We start from the raw sequence: 19,045 nt of genomic DNA on the forward strand, positions 1-19,045 counted from the left end.
CGTTATTGCAAAACATTACTTTGCATCAAAGACTTTGAAATAGATTATACTTGGTCATTATGCAATTGACTGATTAAGTTATAGAAGCAATATTCTTATTTGAAGAAGGGTAATTTTCTACAAGGTGCAATTAATTTTTCTTCCAATGATTACGTTATGTCCATTATTTGTAGAGATTTTGTTTAAGTTATTGTAAAGGCAGTTTCCAATAAAGATAAGATTTGAAATAACAATTAACAAATCTCAAGGATAATTATTAAAGAACATAGGAATATATCTTAGAACCCCTGTGCTTGCATATAGATAGTTGTATGTTGCTCTTTCATAATGCATTATTTCAAACATGTTCAAGATTATACATCTTGAAAATAATGAAGACAAAAACACCACCATAAATGTAGTTTATTCCAAAAAAAAAAATTAACATAGATATTTAAATTTTTGTAATAAATAGAAATCATGTTTTCCAATTATAATGAAGAAATATAAATGATTTAATTTTTATGCATATACTCTTTTTTTCTTTTTCTTTTTTTTTCTTGGTTAAGATTTCTTTTATAGCTTTTGCACCATGGCCAACTGCACAGGTTTGCACTATTGTGTGTATGTATGTAGGTATGTGTATATATATATATATATATATAAGTGTATGTGCGATGGAAATGGGGTTCCTGGCAGAATTTACAAAAAATATGCAAGAAGGGAGGGGAAGGAATGGGAGGGAGGGAGGGCGGCTGAGGATGAAGCAGAATCCCGTGCTTCGATGGATATGCGTCATTCATTGCCAAGAGGTGGTGGGGATGCCGCAGGTAGAATGTGAATTTCTCCTCACGAGTTTGGGTCACTGACGGACGAGGAGGAGTATTTGTTGGATTTTTGAACTGTGACTCTGCGGTGCATGTTTGTGTGTGAGAGAGGAGTGGTTTTTGTTTTATAGGCTGGGATTTTGGGGTTGGAAAGGATGGCGGGCGTTGGATATGCCCTGTCGCCTGTGACCCAGCCTGCGACTTCTCCTGCTTCTCTTCCCCGTTTCCAGCCCTCGTCTTCTTCATCTTCTTCCTTTTCGGTTTCCGCTTCCTTCTCTGCTGTTCGTGTTCATTCCTTCAAGGCGACGACCTGCGCGTTCGTAGCGCAGCAGCCATTCGGCAGTCATTTTTATGGGAGACGGAACTCGTTAGGAGCAGTTCTGCCCTCCTCTATCGTACTTGACAATGGGTTGATTGAGAGCAGGAAATCATCGCGAGTTCTGAAGGTGCACGACCTTTTTCCTACATGAATGTATAGTATATTTCATGCAAAGAATATGCCCGCATTGCTCATTTCTCCTTGAAACTTAACACCTTGAATTTCGTGAGGTTGCCTCTTTATAGGCGACATTGTTTGTGTTTTAGGGCTTGGTCTTGCAGGAGAATTGTAATCAACGAACCAATTAGGTTTGCTTAGTTCCACCACAATTGTTTCTTTTCGCTACACGTGAATAAATTTGGTCCCCTTGTGTTGTAGTGCTCACCGGCGCGGGCAGTTCAGGGCGAGCTAGCTCCGCTGAGGGTCATGATCTCTGGCGCTCCAGCATCTGGGAAAGGTACCCAATGTGAAATGATTGTAGAGCAGGTATTTGCCGTGACATTATCCTTGTGTGTGGACCGGATGATGTAAAATTCATTCCTATTTTTGCTGCTGCAATTCTATTTTGTGGTACATGAACGACCTCTCTTTGTTTGCATTCATTTGGTTGGTTTTCTTCACTTGTCGAGATAGCCATCCTTGTATACACGGATAAAGATAAGATCGGTATACGGAAATCGCTAGGCATGAACGGTATATAGTATCTTGGCTACAGGTCCTTAGGATCCTCTTCTTGAAGCAGAGCATCGGAAGCAGTGATATGGATAATTCACTGTCGAAATCGTTGCATGATCCATTTCCCTTTAAATTGCCTGATAATATAAGGAGATTATTAGTTCTCCTTGGCATGGTTTAGTGCCGAATTGATATTTACGGAATAGCATGATGTTGCGGGCTGTAAGCTACACTAATGTAACCGATCTTTATTTGCGGCGTGACAGTTCAATTTGACCCACATAGCGACAGGTGATCTTCTGAGGGCAGAAGTGGCAGCAGGGACAGAGGCCGGGATGCTTGCACAAGAGTACATGCAGAAGGGTCAGCTTGTTCCTAATGAGATTGTCGTTGCAGTAAGAAGCTTGCCTTATAAGTTTTTTGTCACATAATTCTATATTGGATTCTTGCAACTATTTGAATTTTCTGTTGAATATTGCCTTCGCTAGTAATGATAATACTCTTCTTCGAATTGTGTAGATGGTGAAAAATAAGCTCGATATAGCACCAAATGGATGGCTCTTGGATGGCTACCCTCGTAGCTTAAGTCAAGCAGAAGCCCTGGAAGCTTTTGATATTCATCCACAGATTTTTATCCTCCTAGAGGCAAGTGTTACCTACCAAAGCGTACTAAGGGACATACTTACTCTCGTTACTTTTTTATAGTGTATTTCTTTTGCATGCCACCATTTGCCACGTGCTCTGATAGAGACTGAAATCTGAATAGCAGTTGCATGTCTTTATCATCTTTGAATTGCCTGTTATTTCTTTACTTCTTTTTTTCATTATTGATGGTTCATTTTTAGAATAGTTTTCTAATGATCTGGCAGAAATGATAAGCCCTTATCTTCTCAGTAATAAGAGTGCTACTTGTACAGGTGCCTGAAGAGATTTTGGTACAGAGGGTAGTAGGAAGGAGACTTGATCCTGTCACTGGAAAGATTTATCATCTTATGTACTCTCCTCCAGAAACACCAGAAATAGCTGCTCGTCTTACACAACGAGACGACGACACGGAAGCGAAGGTGGATTTTCCAAACTTTTCTTTCACGAAGATACAGTATTGCTTAATGATAGGAAAATGAAATTTTCCGTTCGACTGAACACATTGGTTTTATGTGCGCATTATACATGCGCTGCTTTAGATCAATGTCGAAAATACTTAATTATGTACTTAATTTACTGTTCATTGCAGGTGAAACTTCGGCTGAAGACACACAGTTCCAATGTACAGTCTGTGCTTGATACTTACAAGGATGTGATTAAAGTTGTAAGTTTCTATTTCCATTCTGTGCTGTAATTTAAGATGTCAAGAAGTAGCATTGGCTGTGGCAATCATGCCTGACTAGTATCAATCATTTGACTAAAACAGGGAACATTGGACGCAATTCCCGACAAATATTAACTTTTCTCTTGCATTCTTCATGATTAATCTTAGTTCTAGATACAGATATTTAAATTGTAGGCTTGATTTTATTTGATTTGATTGAACATACTGGTGCTTTTTTCAGGTGGACGGAAACCGTCCTAAAGATCAAGTATTTGCTGACATCCAGAACCTTATCGTGGAGCTTCAAGGGAAAACAGAGGTGGTTCCTGCACAAGCCTTCTCTTTGGGCCTTTGATGATCTAGATTACCAACTTAATTAATTAAAATTTTCAATAATCACAATCCCAATTTTGGATTTTTTTTATTTTTATGCCTGACGTTTTCGGTAGGTTAGCATCATTCCTAGTATTAGACGCTGTCACAAGGTAAACTGTTATTCAATGCAACTGTACGCATTGTCAACAGATCCCGCATGTTTAGTCTGATTAAGAGACTGTGAAGGTGAGGTAACGAGTAGCAGGTTGGTTATGAAGATGAAGTAATACAACACTTAGCTGCATCCATGTTTCATCTTCTTGAGGAATGTTATCGGTCTGGCTACCAGTCACGGTGCTTCAAAGCGTTTTCAGGTGTAGTAAAGCAAACATTGCACCAATTGTCGTGTTTGCTTTTCAGCTATTGCAGAATCTGGTGCATCAGGATTGTGCTTGAATGCCCGTTCATTGATTTTTAGGTTTTTGTTTCGCGTGAAGCCAAGTTTTACTTTACATCACGCAGTAGTTTGAGATGTGAATGTACCCAACCTGGTGTGTTCTGTATACAGGTTGATGGTAGGACCCTTGGTCGGTGCGGACAGAGTACTGCTATCGTGTAATTGGAATTTTGAGTTCAAGGGGACCGAATCCAATGTACAAACCACAAGCCGCTTGGGTAGAATCAGCGAATGAGCTTGAAGCAATGCCATGTGGCTTTGAATGATTGTGAACTTGAATGGATTGATTTGTGAAGCTGGAAGCACTATGAATGTCCCAGGCAGTCCCAAATATTAGCACAAATCCTGATGAGTCTGTGGCTTAATTTCAAGGCATCGTGATAATGTAAGCCTGTTGAGAACTGTCCAGTATCGACCGTCAAACTCCTAATAGCTTGTAGCTCAATGACGATTGTTGGCTTGACAAAATATTTGCGTGAATGCCCGTACCCTCATTCCCGCATCCAAAGCCTACCTGACGCCATCGAGATCCGAGAGCATAATTCAGTGCAATCTGGGTGAGAAAGCCGAGTTTTGTCGCGGTAGTCCGCAGGTCTCCCATGGTCACCCCAGCCAGCTAATTGGCTATGATACTACTGCTTAGGGCCGCACCAGTCTCTGTGAACGTAGACGTCTAGGGAATCTCCAAGAACACCCGAACAAATGCAGTAACCATGTCCAACCTCCAATTCCGCAAAGCAGCCGTAACTCGAAGTCGATACACTTCGCAAAACGAACACTGAGGAGTATTAGCTCAAGCAGTAGTTAAATCATGGTTACGGTGTGCCGACGAACTGCTTGCAACGAATCTGACACGTGGTTACATCCACCGCAGCCTACACTGATCTACGCATATTGGGTTACTCCTAATCCGCACTGAATTTCAAGTCTACAGCAGTCGTAGGTTAAGCTTGAAGCGGAGCGAAGAATTATCAAGAACAGACAGTTGGAGGGAAGCAGCATCGTTAGCCCTGAAAGAATAGCCTTTGTTCTGCAGCGATCTTTCTACAGTCTTGATCCTGCAAGCGCGAGCTGTTAGCAGGAAGGAGGCCAGCGAAGGGGAACAAGCTTAAAAACACCTCATACCACAAGTTCACAAAGATAATTGAGCCGTTGTAGTGACAAGAATAGGGTGAGGGTTTGAAGGTCAGGAAGCCGGTTGGCACTAACAGAGCTCTGTGGGTAAGGAACAAGGAAAGAGAAATAACCAACTGGTGGAGAAATGCAAACAATGTATCTACGATTGCGCACAATAGGCGGTCTCTGTATCGGTGAAAGCGGCAGAAAATTTTTTCCCGCTAGCCAATCACCTGGTGTAGCTCCCAATACTCGCAACGTAGCGGGCAATTGTAACTGCAGGCCGCGCCATGGCAATCAGCGACGGATTTCCCTCGAAATCGCCCCCAAAAGCCAGCCAAGAACACCGGTGGCATCCCCCATAGCAGCGTCCAACGTAAGTAACTCGTCCTCATGTCAAAGATGCATTTCTATTGCGATGATTTTGTTTCAATGTCAATGGAGACTCAGGCGAGTGAGAGCGCGAGAGTTAAGCTCGAAGGGGAGGCTGATGGCAAGGGATTGCCCAGCTTGGGCTAGATCAGGTGGATGCAGATTTCCCAAACGAGGCCACACCTTCGATGTCAGGGTACCTGCCCATCAGCTCGGACAGTAAGTCGCGCCTGTTCTACGTGTTCTACGAGGCGACGCATAACAGTCGGCGGGTGAGTGAGACGCCGGTGATGCTGTGGCTGAACGGAGGGCCGGGATGCAGCAGCATGATTGGATGCTTTTACGAGCTGGGGCCATGGCGCGTCAATGAGAAGCTCAAACTCTCCCGCAACGAAGGCGCCTGGAATCGCAGGCACTTGCCTCTCCTGCTTGTGCACATTGAGAAATTCGACATGCTTGGACCATAGCATCCTTGTGTATAAAAGCATGCCAAATGTTTTTGTTGAAATCTAGCCTTTCTTAGCCACCTGTTTTATGAGTTGTTGTCACGTTTGGTCTTTTGAAGATTGATGAGAAACTTGTGTGCAAATCCATGACAGGTGCGGATTGTTGTTCATTGATCAACCGATTGGAGTTGGTTTCAGTATAGCTGCGCACGTTTCTGAAATTCCAAGTGATGAACATACAGTGGCAGATCATTTGTTCTACGCATTACAGTTTTGGTGCCAGTCGAACCCGGGATTCCAGAAACGACCCATCTTTGTGGCAGGCGAGAGCTATGCAGGCAAATATGTTCCAGCACTGGCGTACTACATGCTCACACGTAATCAAGAGGAACATGCTTTTGCACAATTTGCAGGCATGGCCATCGGCAATGGCCTTGTAGATCCAATCATTCAGGTAACTAAGTATGGTCATTCACTCTGCGATTCCAAGTTGAAACCGAACTAATCGCAAAGATAATAATTCATGCTCGGGTCACCGTTTGGGCTGTGACCATTGACAGGGCATTGGATTCTCTCTCATGTCTCTCCTCTCAACTCTTTGTCCATTGATTCATTTCGAATTTTCGTTCCCTGTGCACCTCATAAAATGTCGAATTTCATATTTTATTTATTGAATGAAGAAAACAGTGACTGCCCCTGATAGTAATAGATGTTTTGTAGATCGCTCAAGCTGCAGACACCGCATTTTACTTTGGCTTGATCGATGAAGCGCAATGTATTACAGTGCGGGCCATGGCTCGTGATTTGGTTGAACTCATTGATAAGTGAGGATCAACACTTTTATTGAAGATTTACTCATACAGAAATAGCAGTACTTCAATATTTCTGTAACGGCTAACTCAAAATTCAGATACAGTTAAATTTCTCCACTGTGTTGTAGAGCACAATGGTTGGAGGCAACCTTGAAGAACCTTGAACTGGTCATGTACATTTACAAAGCCAGTGGAATTGCAACAATGCTCGACATCCGTCGCACTTCCAGATACCATCACCGGGAGGTCAGTGATTTCCTCAGTTACAGCAGGTTGTGTTCAAGGGTAAACGATTTTCGTAAGTGTACTTTGCAAAAATCATCGCATGTGGTTGAAGTTTGATACACACAAATCAACTTTCTTCATGCCTTGGGATAAGACTGAAGATATATTTGAACTCGGTCATCTGTGTACCTTTGCAGGATGGCATTGAGTTCATGGCACCGTTTCTGAACAGTTCATCAACAAAGGCTGCTCTGAAAATAGAGAAGGGGTCCTCTCCATGGAGTAGCAGCCGCCCCACTGTGAAAAAAGCCATGGCTCCAGTAAGTTCATTTTTTCATACTCATGTTTACTTCCTTTGCTACTATTTTATACAATGCGATGCAGTCATATTGGCACCAATTGTGTCACCTGAAATTCACATCTAACAGATCCCATAAACTGCACCAGGATGTCATGAAAAGCACGAAGTGGATGGTGGAAGCAGTGTTGAAAGCGGGGTATCCTGTGTTGCTGTACCAAGGAGTATACGATGTCAAGGATGGGCCAGCCTGCAATGAAGCTTGGATGCGTGCTATAGTATGGGACCACATCAAAGGGTTCTGGGCTTCTGAGCGCGAGATCTGGAGAGTCGGTCGGAAACTCGCAGGTTACTGGCGTCGCTGGAAAAATCTCTCTCATGTGGTCGTGCAGGGCGCTGGGCATCAGGTGATTCCTCTTTGTTTTTAACAGAAAGCAACCAACATTCAAGCTTTCCATTCACCACTTGGGCTGTAGTGTTTTAGCAGTAAATTTGATCAAGTGCGTTTTTGCTGTTTGACAAGATGACGGCATGTTTCGTTGATGTCAACAGAATCGTCTGTGGCATGTGTCGCGTAGGTGCCCTACGATCAACCTATATTTGCGCAAGACATGATAGAGAGGTGGATAGCAATTTCCCTGCATCCAGGAACAAATATGAATCTTAGTGAAGATGCTGAGGACCAGGTGGTCAGGTCTGAAGAACACAAAAACTCTTCAGTTAATCCTCTTGTCCAAGGAGACGTTCCAGATTCCGCTCTGTAGTGGTGCTTCTCGAAATGATGGCGTATTTAAACAAAGTTTTCAGGTCAATCTTGGGGAACATGTGCACTACAACGAACCATCGACATCTCTACTCCCGCACCTTGCCGTGTGCAGGACCAATCCTCCAACCTAGACTCTTCCCAGGGACCTCTCTCTCAGGAGGAACTTTACAACATTTGTTTTCTGGTCGCTTATTCACCGCAGTTTTCAAACTCTCACCTTTCGTGAAACCAAGCAGGGCAAGATGAGTCTCCATTGCTAAAATACTCATATTTTCTTCATCTGAAAACTTCAGTGTCGTCTTTGGCATATCTCAATGACAGTATCCAAACACCTTCCCTTGACATTGTCCTTTGTCGAGGAAGCAAACGCCGTCACTCCCTGGCAGGTAACCCCATCTTCCAGCGATTCTCAGTGTCGAAAAAAGAATTACGTAAGATCATTTGTGTCCTTGACATGGTTACCAGAAGATTTCAAAGATGGAATATCGCGGCGTCACGACTCTGCTTGGGTCCATTATGGTAAAGCACCTTGCTTTGCTCCCGGGGGGGCTCGAACCCACGACCTTTGGCTCATAAGACCAATGCTCTAACCAACTGAGCTACGGGGGCTGTTGTCAGAAATTTTCAAAAGTTACTACTTAGTATGAAATTGCGCTTTGTGATATGCGTTTTGTTTTTCGCGATACTTAAAGTTATTGTCGGTGCGGCAAGTTTTGTTTCCGTCGTCGCATCGATACCTGGCTAATGGTTGTTTTTGAGAAGTTGTTATGATATCGTGAAGCGTGCTGGACTAGTCCGATCTCGACCAGCAACGAATTGTGTTGCAGTCCTCCAATTTGTGAAGCACTTGAACTGCAAAACAATACTGATTCTCATTGTTGGGTGGATCGTTGGAGCCATTTCCCTTTTGCGGTGGCAACCACTAAAATTCAAATGCTGCCCCAGCGGCAAAGTTTACATCGTAAAATTAATGTGTTCGTTTTTTCTGTGATATATTTTTGTTCAATTTCGGAGATGCAAAACGAAGTGGTGGGTGCGAACCTGAGGGAATGACAGTTTGCGATTGGTAGCTCATGGGATCTTCAACTTTAGGCTGGGATTAATAAGTTAGGGTTACGAGAATAATTGCGACCCTGTTCAATAGCATTTCAACGGAAGGGAATTCCGGAAACAGTGAAGCAAGGGAAGCATGGAGTTCAGTCGCAAGTCGACGATGGGCTCCACACCAGGAACTTCACGGGGAGACTCGCCGCCCAGAAGCACGCATGATCATCACGCGAGACAGATGAGCTCGTTGAGCTACGGTGGACGACCTCCCTCGGCCCAAGGCTCTGTCCGACCCTCGACGTCTCGCAGCATACGCAGCATTCGCCTTGGTACACATTCTGCAAGACAGCATCTAAAACTGCGTGGCAGCTCATGCCTTGTTTCATATCCCAATCTCCTTTCTCGAATAAATCCTAAAGCCCTAATTAACCACAAAAAACTACATTAACTTAAGTTGAACTAAACACAAGCTTGCATTCATCGCAATTGATATGCAGTTGGTTCATGTGTGGTGTGTAGGTGGGTCGCTTGGACTGAATTCTGACATTACTGTGGAGAGCAGACCGTTGACACAACAAGGCTTGATGACTTTGAAATCGAATGGCCAAGGTGTTTGGCCAATGCTGTGATAATAATCTCAACGCTGTGTGGGTCATGGCTTCTCATATTGATCCCATCTTATCACCACTCACATATGAGCACTGAAATCGATTCCTAGCTGCGCTCTTTCTCTCGGGTTTCCCTGGGCAATGCTTGGGCGGCGCAATGAGTCTCGGCAGAGCTGCGCAGAGCCGTATCATCTATCTTCGGTCACTTTTATTAGGATATCGTACCTCCTTCCTTTGTTTTGCCTTTTTTCTATTCTGACACTTCAGAACTAAAGCTGATTTTTCTTCCGTTATCCATTAGAATACACAAACAGTGCCCAATCCTTCGTGTGCAGCCAGTTACAGGGAAGCAGGGTGCGCTGAAAGCTAAATACCTTCGTGAGTATTCACGTGACACATGAGGTTGTTTAATCCTTTCAACTGCGTGAGCAGGACCTGGTCGACAGGTGCAGGACAAGTCTTATTATTTGTCCAAATTGAGGACCCGGAAGCAGGAGCTCCAGGCGGAAATTGATATCATGAACGATGAGATTGATCGACTTCAAAAACGAGAACCTGCAAATGTTTATCTGGAGCAGAAGTGAGAAGTCATAACCCATACACCGTTACGGTTACTTCACAGTTAACTGCAAAACAGTAGGGAACTCTACACAAGAATCAAATTACATTGTATTCTAGCGGATGTCTGCAGACAAAATTCTCTGAACGAGGAGGTAATCTCGTTGAAATCACTGCTGGCGGACTACAATGTGGTCAAGGAGAAGGTTACTACTCATATCATTTGCTTTTATATAGATGAGGGCTGTCGGTACAGTTGTTGGAAGTGGAAATGTGGTCAATAAGATAATCTTAATCCAAAGCTTGTGAACTTCATGCGATGAAGTTCTTCTATGAGGTGAGCTACAACAAAACGTCTCCCTCTGAGGGCCAGGTTGCAGCAGGTGTAGAACTGGATGAGCTCAAGGAGGAGCTAAGGTCTGCCAAGGAGAAAAATGAGGCTGTAGTGAAAAAAGTTGCTCGACTGTTCAACGATCGTACCCGGTGATTCACCAATGTTTTGCTTTGAACTTTGGGTTTACAATTTTTTCGATATTTGGAGGATGTTTTACGTACTGCTCTGGAATTTTGCAGTAAAGAACAAAGCTACAAAGCAGCGGAGGAGAAAATTCAATTTTTAGAAGCTGAAATTCGGAGACGAATTGACGACGAAGTGATACATTTCCCCTTTATGATTGTGATTAAAGTGAAGATATTATAACTGGTTTTTATCGTCAAGAAGGTTCCTTACCTCTTACAAGGCTGATGCCGAATCCTGTGTATGTTTTATAGGCTCCTGAGATCAAGGCACGGTATGTTGAACTTCAAGAGGATGCATGCAGGGTTGCCGCAGAAGTAGAAAGGTTGGAGTTGGAAACTCAAGACATCACCGGGTCTTCTCATGCTTTAGAGCAGGTGGGCTAAAAGCAACATTTTCTAGCAACTGAAGTTAGGCATTTACGTGCGTGTCAGACGCACATACTTATCAGCTCTTCCAGAGCATGTATGCCTTACACATGCAAAAGGATAAAATTGGAGAATGCGTAGGACCTACGGCCAGCTCCACCAGCGAAGCAAAAAGCTGTCATGCTTATAGAGCAGTTACTGAATGCTGAAGTCGAGTTGAACCGACTGAAGGCTGAAGAAGTTCCCAATGTTCAGCTCTCTCCTGAGGAAGCTAGAGGAGCTATGCTGCTTAAGGTACACTCTCTATGTATACTTGGGTGTCCTCTCAGGTATGCATGATTCTAAACTTTGCAGAGAATTGATTCTTTCAGAGACCAGTACATTTGAACAGAACTGTCAATGCTTGCAGATGCGGCAAAACAATGCAGAAATAGCCAAGGCTGAAGAGAAGATTAAGCAGGTGGAGGACGAGGTGAAAAACTATGAGGAAAAGATTGCCGAGGCTGACAATTCACTTTCGGAGCTTAAAGGTCTCATTCACCCCTCCTTCCCTTGAACCTCCTGGTATGAATTGCCAAGTTATTCTTGCTAACACCCACACCCTCTTTTTCACTTGGGAATAGGTGGAAGGGCTGAGAAGTTTCTTGAGATGCAACGAAAAGAGAGAAAGATGCAGGCTTTTATAGACAGCTTTGACACAATGAAACATGAACACGAAGAAGCAGCTCGGCTTGTGCACCAACGCATCGTGCAACTGCTGAGACAAACCAATCAGGTACTGTGCATTTTCTTCTGAGGCCACTGAAAGATTCTCAGGGTAGTTAGGTTTAAAATGTTTGGGTGATTTCAGGAGCGTACTAGTATGGAGGACATTACGAAAGGCCATATTCACTCCGAAAATTCTCAACCCAGTGGTTCAGCAATCGATATTGATGACCTCCTAATAGGTGGATTTCCCCCAATTCCATCTTAATGAAACAATAGTAGTCTTACTGAGTCTTCGAGTTCTAATCACGCAGTATTCTGTTTTACCTGCACCTTGTTCACTTTTCTTTTTTCCTCTTCTTTCACATCAATTGAGGTTGCCGGGATGGCTTCGGAGAACAGTGGTTGAAGAGCGCCAACAAGAATTGGATCAGTTGAAGGAAGACGAAGACAAGAATCTAAAGGAGTTAGCTACTAACCGAGACAAGATTGCATCTCTGGAAGAAGAGATTTCAAAATTTGAACACCTAGATGAATTGAAGACCCAATGGGACGACAAGTGCACGGTTTGGTTTCTAAATGAATGGAATTTTACTACTGATCTTAATGTTTTTCACGAGCATTTATTCTTCACTCAGCTAGGCTTTATCAAGTGATTCACCATACTCATTAACATCGTTGACTGCCTGGGTCGAAGATGAATTTGAATTCTAGTGTTCAAAAAAATACCCTTGAAACTTGAGACTTGATGCTGTGGTTGAACTGATGTAGAAACTAGAAGCGCAGAGGAGGATAGCAGATGAAAATAGAAGGCTTCTGCAAGCTCAGGTTAAAGAGAGAGAGGCAAAAATAGAGTCTATCCAAGTAATTCTTAACGCAAATAAAATGCATATAAGACTCGAAGAACTGAAGCAAAAACTATGTAGCCTCCAACAATCGGGAATCAGACTCCAGGAAGGTAATGTTCTCAGGATTATTTCTTGCAGAAACTACTGATCACAGCTGGAAAATGGGAAGTCAAAAACCAAAGGGAAAATTTTATATTTCTCCACAGAAAGATCACCGAGATTGGCTTCTTTGACAAAATCAAAGCCTGTAGGCTTTGAAGTTTTTTCCTATTCTGTTGATGCTATCTCATCAATACTTGAGCTCTACAATTAACCATGACTCAACCCCTTGAAAACAGAGGTGGATCTGAAGGAACGGGAGACCAACTATAAACCGGTTCTTGAGAATATCCGGTTTATGGTTGCCCAGCTAAATACAGAAATCAAAGCACAAAACACACGCTGAAACGAACGTCGAACTGGTACACATTCTACTACCGCAGACACTTACATTGATGAACTCAAGCACTGACGTAAAAAAGTCGAACTAATCATAGCAAGATTCTCATGTTAGGAGTTTGAAGGCTGATAGCATGTGCAACGGCATCTTCCTGATATTGCAGTGAGACTTTGGAAAAAGTACATGATGAGAATGTATGATTTCATGACGATCTACACTGAAGTAATGTGTCTGACTTTTGCTATCCACTTGGGCAATCGTCCAAGCCTACATATAAGCTGAAAGCTAACTCAACAAGGTTACTGAGTTGTTTAACTAACGTACTGTTTGAAAGTCCTTAAGGTTTTTGTGAACCAAGTACTATGGCCAAAAGCCAATACAAACGTAGGCGGGCAGCGACCAACTCGAAATCCTTCCAGAAGATCTCATCATTGGAGGTTCGTTACGTTTGTCACTAGCATAGGGTTCCAGCGTTACCAAAACAGGAGCGTGTAATTTACAAGGAAAGACATACTATACCCGGAGCTACTATCTACAGGAAGCCAAGAGCCAAAAAGATAAGCAGAAAGAAAGCGTTGTTGCGGTCCAGCTCATAAAAGCCATGGCAGCAGCTGCCTCAAACCTACCGCAGTGGTTCGGCCCACACTGTTCGAGATCATTATCTATCAGCACAGTGATTCCAGCAGCTGCGCAAGCTCCAGCAAACGTCATTGTTGAAGTGACCTGTTTGCAATTTCTCAAACGATTCAGATATACCACAAAAGACGTGATCGCTTAGAGACAATACGAGGAAGACATCTTTCATGCAAGGATGCCCGCATAATAGAGAGCGGGTATCTCATTCAGACACCGGACGAAAAATATGTGTGAAGCAATCAAATAACAAAATATTTTTACAAGAACAATAAAGCAACATCATGAATACAAACGTTGAAATGAAACAAAACAAATATCACAAGCACGGAGCCTAAGACTCGGAGCTACTTACCCAGTCACCCACGACAAAAAGGCTCACTATCAATGGATTTCGAAAACTTCGTTGTGTAAGCAATGCATAGATGTCCAAAGCCCCTAAACACAGGCTCCAAATGCATTGAAATACCATCGTTGCCACAAGAAAACTGCACCACAAGTTGGGCACCAGTCACGTTCCAAACAAGGACAGGGAAATGAACATCGAGGCTTATCAACCCCAAAATACAAACAATTTGGACAACGTTATAACGCAACTTCGTCATGGAAAGAAGAGTAAGGAAAACATAATCCACAACGTATGCTAAATCCCTATAGTAAAAGATTCGCACCAGAAAGCTGTTACCGAGGAGAATCCGGCAATTGAAACCATGATACACAGCGAAATAAGGGAAAACCCGAACTGCGTGAACCGCAATGCTAATCCTCCCGCTGTGCCTGGTGACCCAGGGAAATCCTTCATCTGAATTGCAGGGGGTCCTGCACCTTGGAACTGTGGAGGAACAGCCACAGGGTGCACTGCAGGATGACTTGTCGCCTCCATATCTTCCTGGAATTACCTCAATGAATCTTTTCTGCTCTTTCCAAAGGTTTACAACCTTCCAGACTCCGACATCCGCACTTCGACTACTACAGCTTTACATTGCTTTTCGATTAAACTTTACACTCATGAGTTCTGCCTTTTCCATCTCCACACTGACTATCCACCTTTTCTGGTCAATGAGCGACCATAAACTGAAAATTCAACACCTGTGAACCTGATAAAGCGAATGGCCATCTGATGTATCACTGTGGAGAAGATTTGAAGACCCTTAGCAGATCACACTCGCCATCTGCCTTACCCTCTTTAGAGTCGTCTCTCTTCCCAGGTCGAAATCTCCACGAACCTCGCAACCTACATATATCGCCCCAATTCCGGATTGATAAGCATGATTAATCGCCCTAGACTGTCATGCTTTCACGCGCCCCTCATCTCCAACTGCCCTCACTTGATGCACAAGACATTCGACGACTTCAGGGAATATGCACTTCTGCCAGCGATTTTTGAACAACTGGGGCTTTAAGCGGAAAGCATTGGTGTTGACGTATCCTAATAACGGCCGCTGTAAAGAAGTTAGTTCGACCATAATTCTTCCAACCAAGAGTAAATGAAGTGAGATCATTCCAAACATTGAACACTTCCTAAAACTTCTCCAACGTAAGCTCCTCTAGACACGCCCATTGCAACAGAGAGTAAGAAGAGCATTGAAAACCATACAATAATCACGTTCAGTCCCTAAACTGCGTTCAACCTTACGTTTGTACATTACGTTGGTGCTCCAAACCTGTGGTGAGGGATCCAGTGAAGCACATTCCTGATTCCTGGAATAAATGCTTCACAAGTTCCGTTGCCGTTACGCCTCATCAAAGCACCTTGCTGTCGATAAGACGAACTAGAACGACTTTATTCAAAACTTCCTACACGGTTGCTCCAGGAAGCAATTCCCACACTCATCCGGTGGCCTGGATCCGTGGCTACTGGGTTCAAATACACCCTGCCTCGGGCACCATCTGCCCTTTACACACTTCAACAGCACTTCAAAACTTTCAATGATACTCCCCCTGCTTCCCTCACTGGATCCAAGAATTGTAATCAAAAAAAACGATCCAACTCCCAAACGCATCCCGAGTGTGAGAAATCTCAAATCTAATAACGACGCTTCGAGATTCACTACAATACCACCACTATGTCAAGTTACCCACCTCGAGACCCGACGAAGGCAAACAACAAGCCACCCAACAACCAAAATCTTCAAGGCAACACGAAACCCTTCCTTGCAAATGCGCCCAGAAAGACAGGGGAACTCAAAAGGGTCCTACCCAGTTAGTCTGCACACCGGCAAGCCCTCCTGCTCGCCTTCAATTCGCGCCATGATTGTGCAACGCATCGCAGCAGCAGTATACACATCGAAAGGCATAGAATCGGATGATTCTAAAAGTAGTGAAGGACTGGTACAAATGTGACACAAGCTGAACCAGCAGAAGAAGAGGTAATGAGGGGACGAAAAGATCCCACAGTAAAGTGCCAGTGTCTTGTGCCACCTCCATCCCCGCACCACACCCAGAACCCATTTTTTCCAAAATAGAAGTACACAACCCAAAATTACCCAACAAAGAAAACCTAAAAAAAAAAAAAACAAAACAAAAAAAAAACAAAAACAACATCAACAACATCAACAACAACAACAACAGGGTAAAAAGAAGAATACTACCCTTACAAAAACACCCCAATTACACGAGATTGACGACCCACTTTTAGCTTCTTCTTCCTCGACTTCGATTTCTACTTCAAGCCAGGTCCAATTCCTTGTCATTCAAATAACCCAGCGCGTATTACGCTGAATTAACTCCGACGATAACATACGAACACAACATTCGTCTTCATACGCAACACCTTACTCTACGTCTCAACAGAGGGGGAGAGGGCGACCCAACACAGAGCGTTGATCATGCCCCAGGGAGATGACACAGAAACGTGACCAGCTTTGCAACTCGTGGGTGAGAGTGCAACATGTGAACATGGCCCATTCGAAGTGTCCATGTTGCGTTTGCATTAGTGGGTCCGTACAATTCCAGAAACACACACCCACACACACGCAGAAGTTAGGGTTTGCATGTTGCCAATTAGGGTTTCGGAAACAGAACAAGAGTTTTGTATGGGCCTTGATTTGTGGTGGTAATGTTTGTTAGTTTGATGGTGCTGCTTGTTGTTGCACTCCTTCCCATGCTGATATCACTCACCCCATTCAGTAGACCCTCCAGATCCAATCAATCCCTGAGTTCAATTAGTGGCATTCATTTGCCCCTTTTGTGAGGAGGAGGGAGACTTAAGGTTTTCTGCAGTCACTCATTAGTAAATTTCACTTTTTAAATAACATTAAACCTGTCTTAAGTCTTATGAATCATTGGGCTGTTTCCTGAATGTTGTTGCGACACTGTAAATTGAAAACAAACTGGAAACTGTCGCTTACATCAATATTTAGAATATACACTTTTTTTGTACATAATATAACAAAACAATTATATCCAAAATAATTATATTATTTTCTAAAAAAAATAATTGTTTTTTTGTTTTTGTTTTTGTTTTGATATATTCATGTGTTTTTCTTCTTTTCTTCTCTTCTCTCTTCAAAGTTCCTGATTAGTGAAGGCAGCATTAATGGCACCCTTGATTTTGTTTTTACTAGAATTCTATGAGAGTGCAAGGTGGGGTAAGAGAGTGCTCAATCAATCATAAGGGTCAATGCTTGTTCTCTGACAATGTTTTTTTTTGTTGCTGTTGTTGTTTTTTGTTGCTTTGTCTTACTACTGAATGCATTTGAATGCATGGAAAAGGGGGACAATAAAAGAGCGAAAATGAAGAGTGAGAATCGAACAGAGCTTCAGAAGTAGCTGACCCTAAACCCTAAAGTCTGTAGTTGTTGTGCATCTATTTATTACATGGGGACAAAGAAGGGATTTATGTGAAGGAGATAAATGAAAGGAAGGAAGTCTTTTGATTTGAGTGGGTGGGAATTATTATGGCTGTTCTTGTATGTGTCTTTAATGAATCTTTATGTTTTTAAAGCCCTTTTTTGAAAATTCATGATCCTAAAACCTTGTGAAGTTCTTTAATTTTGTAAAGCAAGGTTGTTTTAAAGAAGTCTTGGCTTTTAGGGATAACACAAAGTGAGGAGAGGCCGTGAAATATATCATATCATCTTATTATTATGATTTTAAATGTGGAAGTCATAATTTTTACAGTTACAAAACAAAATTGAAATTTTGATTATTGGAATGTTTAGAGTGTTTAGAAAGAAAATGCATTTTATCTCCTTACTTTTTTTCCTTTCATAACATCTCAACTAATTTTTCAAAGCATAAATCTAACTATAGAAAATATCTTTGTTGTTCTACGTTATGATAAATTTTAATGATTTTGTAGAGAATTATTTATATGCAAAAAAAAATCAAAAAAATCAAATGACATTTTAAGATTATAAAAATATTAATTTTAAATTTCAAATTTTAAATATCTTTATTACTTTTTTTTCACTTTCAATATCAAAGGAACTACAGCAAAAGCAGTGACCCACACTTTTGCACATTCAAAACAGAGTTGAGTTTTAAGATTAATCAACAAGGAAAACAAATTCCACAAGAACAATTGTGTAAATATATATATATATATATATATATATAACGCACAATTTGTTGTTGTAAATATATTTATTCCTCGTGGAGCACAATTTCATCTGATGCTGCCAGTCCTGATGCAGAAGAAGCATAACTTAGTCTCTGTGAGGTGGTTCACGATTGTGCCAGCATTATCACATACTGATAAAGTACAGAAAAATTTGACAAAAAGCTCTGCCCATCCCTGTTCAATAAGATTCCACACATGTCACAATTGGCTGCATCTTTTCCATCAAATCAAAATAAATAAATAAAACTGGAACTGAATATATATATATATATATATATATAGAAGAGAAGGCATTATTTATTATACATTTGATTTAAAATTTTGTATGTTTCTTGTGTGAGCAACAATCCCCCATGAAATCGGTAAAGGATTCGCACTCAAGTCAGATGTCATTGGTGGCTCCAGTTTGGGTGCAACCAAGTAAATTAGACTAAAGACAAACAGACCTCGAAGGCTGTAAAAATTGCAACTCTGTTTCAGAAGTAGAATCTGACTTGCCCTGAGAAGCAATATAGAAAAAAAACAAAGAATATCGAATAGAGTAATCAAAATCAAAATGAAAAATGAGGTTGACTTCCATGTGCTGTGCAATCCGCAAATGTGCCCAAAATAACAAGAGAGATTTATACATAAGATAAAATTGCATTCTAAACTCACAATTTTTATACAATTTATATGCGAGTTTAGAATGCTTAGAATTGTCGTGTTTGGAATTGTGAGTAGAAAGTTATGAACTTACAAAAAGGATGGATGGATGGATGTTTATCTAGAACGGCCTGGACATCGTTAAAAGTTGTGGCTTGTGGGCACTTCTTTTTCTTTCTTTTTTCTTTTTTAAAACT

At 42.0% G+C, this 19,045-nt stretch overlaps 3 protein-coding genes, 1 long non-coding RNA gene and 1 other non-coding gene across 12 annotated transcripts; 2 read left to right on the forward strand and 3 right to left on the reverse strand.

The window, feature by feature from the left end:
- Positions 1–880: 880 nt before the first annotated feature.
- LOC112283256 (adenylate kinase, chloroplastic) lies at positions 881–8,203 on the forward strand. 5 transcript variants are annotated; one of them, XR_016503431.1, is made up of 9 exons: positions 881–1,252; positions 1,504–1,611; positions 2,067–2,195; positions 2,320–2,445; positions 2,718–2,864; positions 3,035–3,109; positions 3,351–3,428; positions 3,635–3,798; positions 3,993–4,212. XR_016503431.1 is itself a non-coding variant. In XM_024521734.3 (9 exons), exons 2-9 carry the CDS (start codon positions 5,143–5,145, stop codon positions 7,912–7,914), a joined length of 1,596 nt encoding a protein of 531 aa, XP_024377502.1. In that variant the 5' UTR covers positions 3,464–3,798; positions 3,993–5,142; the 3' UTR covers positions 7,915–8,203. The 5 variants fall into 5 exon arrangements, 4 of the variants coding, with proteins under 4 accessions (XP_073390997.1, XP_024377502.1, XP_024377503.1 ...); XM_024521734.3 differs by lacking the exons at positions 881–1,252; positions 1,504–1,611; positions 2,067–2,195; ... (2 more) ...; positions 3,035–3,109; positions 3,351–3,428 and adding exons at positions 5,507–5,781; positions 5,969–6,269; positions 6,536–6,639; ... (2 more) ...; positions 7,300–7,557; positions 7,729–8,203 and having other exon boundaries at positions 3,464–3,798; positions 3,993–5,373; XM_024521735.3 differs by lacking the exons at positions 881–1,252; positions 1,504–1,611; positions 2,067–2,195; ... (2 more) ...; positions 3,035–3,109; positions 3,351–3,428 and adding exons at positions 5,522–5,781; positions 5,969–6,269; positions 6,536–6,639; ... (2 more) ...; positions 7,300–7,557; positions 7,729–8,203 and having other exon boundaries at positions 3,464–3,798; positions 3,993–5,373.
- Positions 8,204–8,451: 248 nt separating this feature from the next.
- TRNAI-UAU (transfer RNA isoleucine (anticodon UAU)) lies at positions 8,452–8,525 on the reverse strand. Its single transcript has one exon. It is a non-coding gene; the product is annotated as a tRNA-Ile (tRNA).
- A 500-nt stretch (positions 8,526–9,025) lies between these two features.
- Positions 9,026–13,730, forward strand: LOC112283254 (uncharacterized). 4 transcript variants are annotated; one of them, XM_024521730.3, is made up of 15 exons: positions 9,026–9,292; positions 9,483–9,572; positions 10,004–10,151; positions 10,263–10,335; positions 10,503–10,612; positions 10,703–10,781; positions 10,901–11,023; positions 11,156–11,308; positions 11,424–11,544; positions 11,638–11,789; positions 11,865–11,961; positions 12,122–12,285; positions 12,491–12,677; positions 12,906–13,028; positions 13,349–13,730. In XM_024521730.3, exons 1-14 carry the CDS (start codon positions 9,106–9,108, stop codon positions 13,010–13,012), a joined length of 1,791 nt encoding a protein of 596 aa, XP_024377498.1. In that variant the 5' UTR covers positions 9,026–9,105; the 3' UTR covers positions 13,013–13,028; positions 13,349–13,730. The 4 variants fall into 4 exon arrangements, 2 of the variants coding, with proteins under 2 accessions (XP_024377498.1, XP_024377499.1); XR_012217742.2 differs by lacking the exons at positions 12,906–13,028; positions 13,349–13,730 and having other exon boundaries at positions 12,096–12,285; positions 12,491–12,631; XR_012217743.2 differs by lacking the exons at positions 11,865–11,961; positions 12,906–13,028; positions 13,349–13,730 and having other exon boundaries at positions 12,491–12,631.
- LOC112283257 (CASP-like protein 5A2) lies at positions 13,138–14,522 on the reverse strand. The gene is made up of 3 exons (XM_024521751.3): positions 14,311–14,522; positions 13,995–14,127; positions 13,138–13,729 (listed from the first exon to the last, which is right to left on the reverse strand). Exons 1-3 carry the CDS (start codon positions 14,520–14,522, stop codon positions 13,535–13,537), a joined length of 540 nt encoding a protein of 179 aa, XP_024377519.1. The 3' UTR covers positions 13,138–13,534.
- Positions 14,523–14,824: 302 nt separating this feature from the next.
- On the reverse strand, positions 14,825–15,443 carry LOC149989181 (uncharacterized). The gene is made up of 2 exons (XR_016503432.1): positions 15,304–15,443; positions 14,825–15,068 (listed from the first exon to the last, which is right to left on the reverse strand). It is a non-coding gene; the product is annotated as an uncharacterized LOC149989181 (long non-coding RNA).
- Between the last annotated feature and the right edge of the window lie 3,602 nt (positions 15,444–19,045).

This window comes from Physcomitrium patens, chromosome 6, assembly GCF_059467195.1.
Source record: "Physcomitrium patens ecotype Gransden chromosome 6, ASM5946719v1, whole genome shotgun sequence".
In the NCBI taxonomy this organism is placed as follows: domain Eukaryota; kingdom Viridiplantae; phylum Streptophyta; class Bryopsida; order Funariales; family Funariaceae; genus Physcomitrium; species Physcomitrium patens.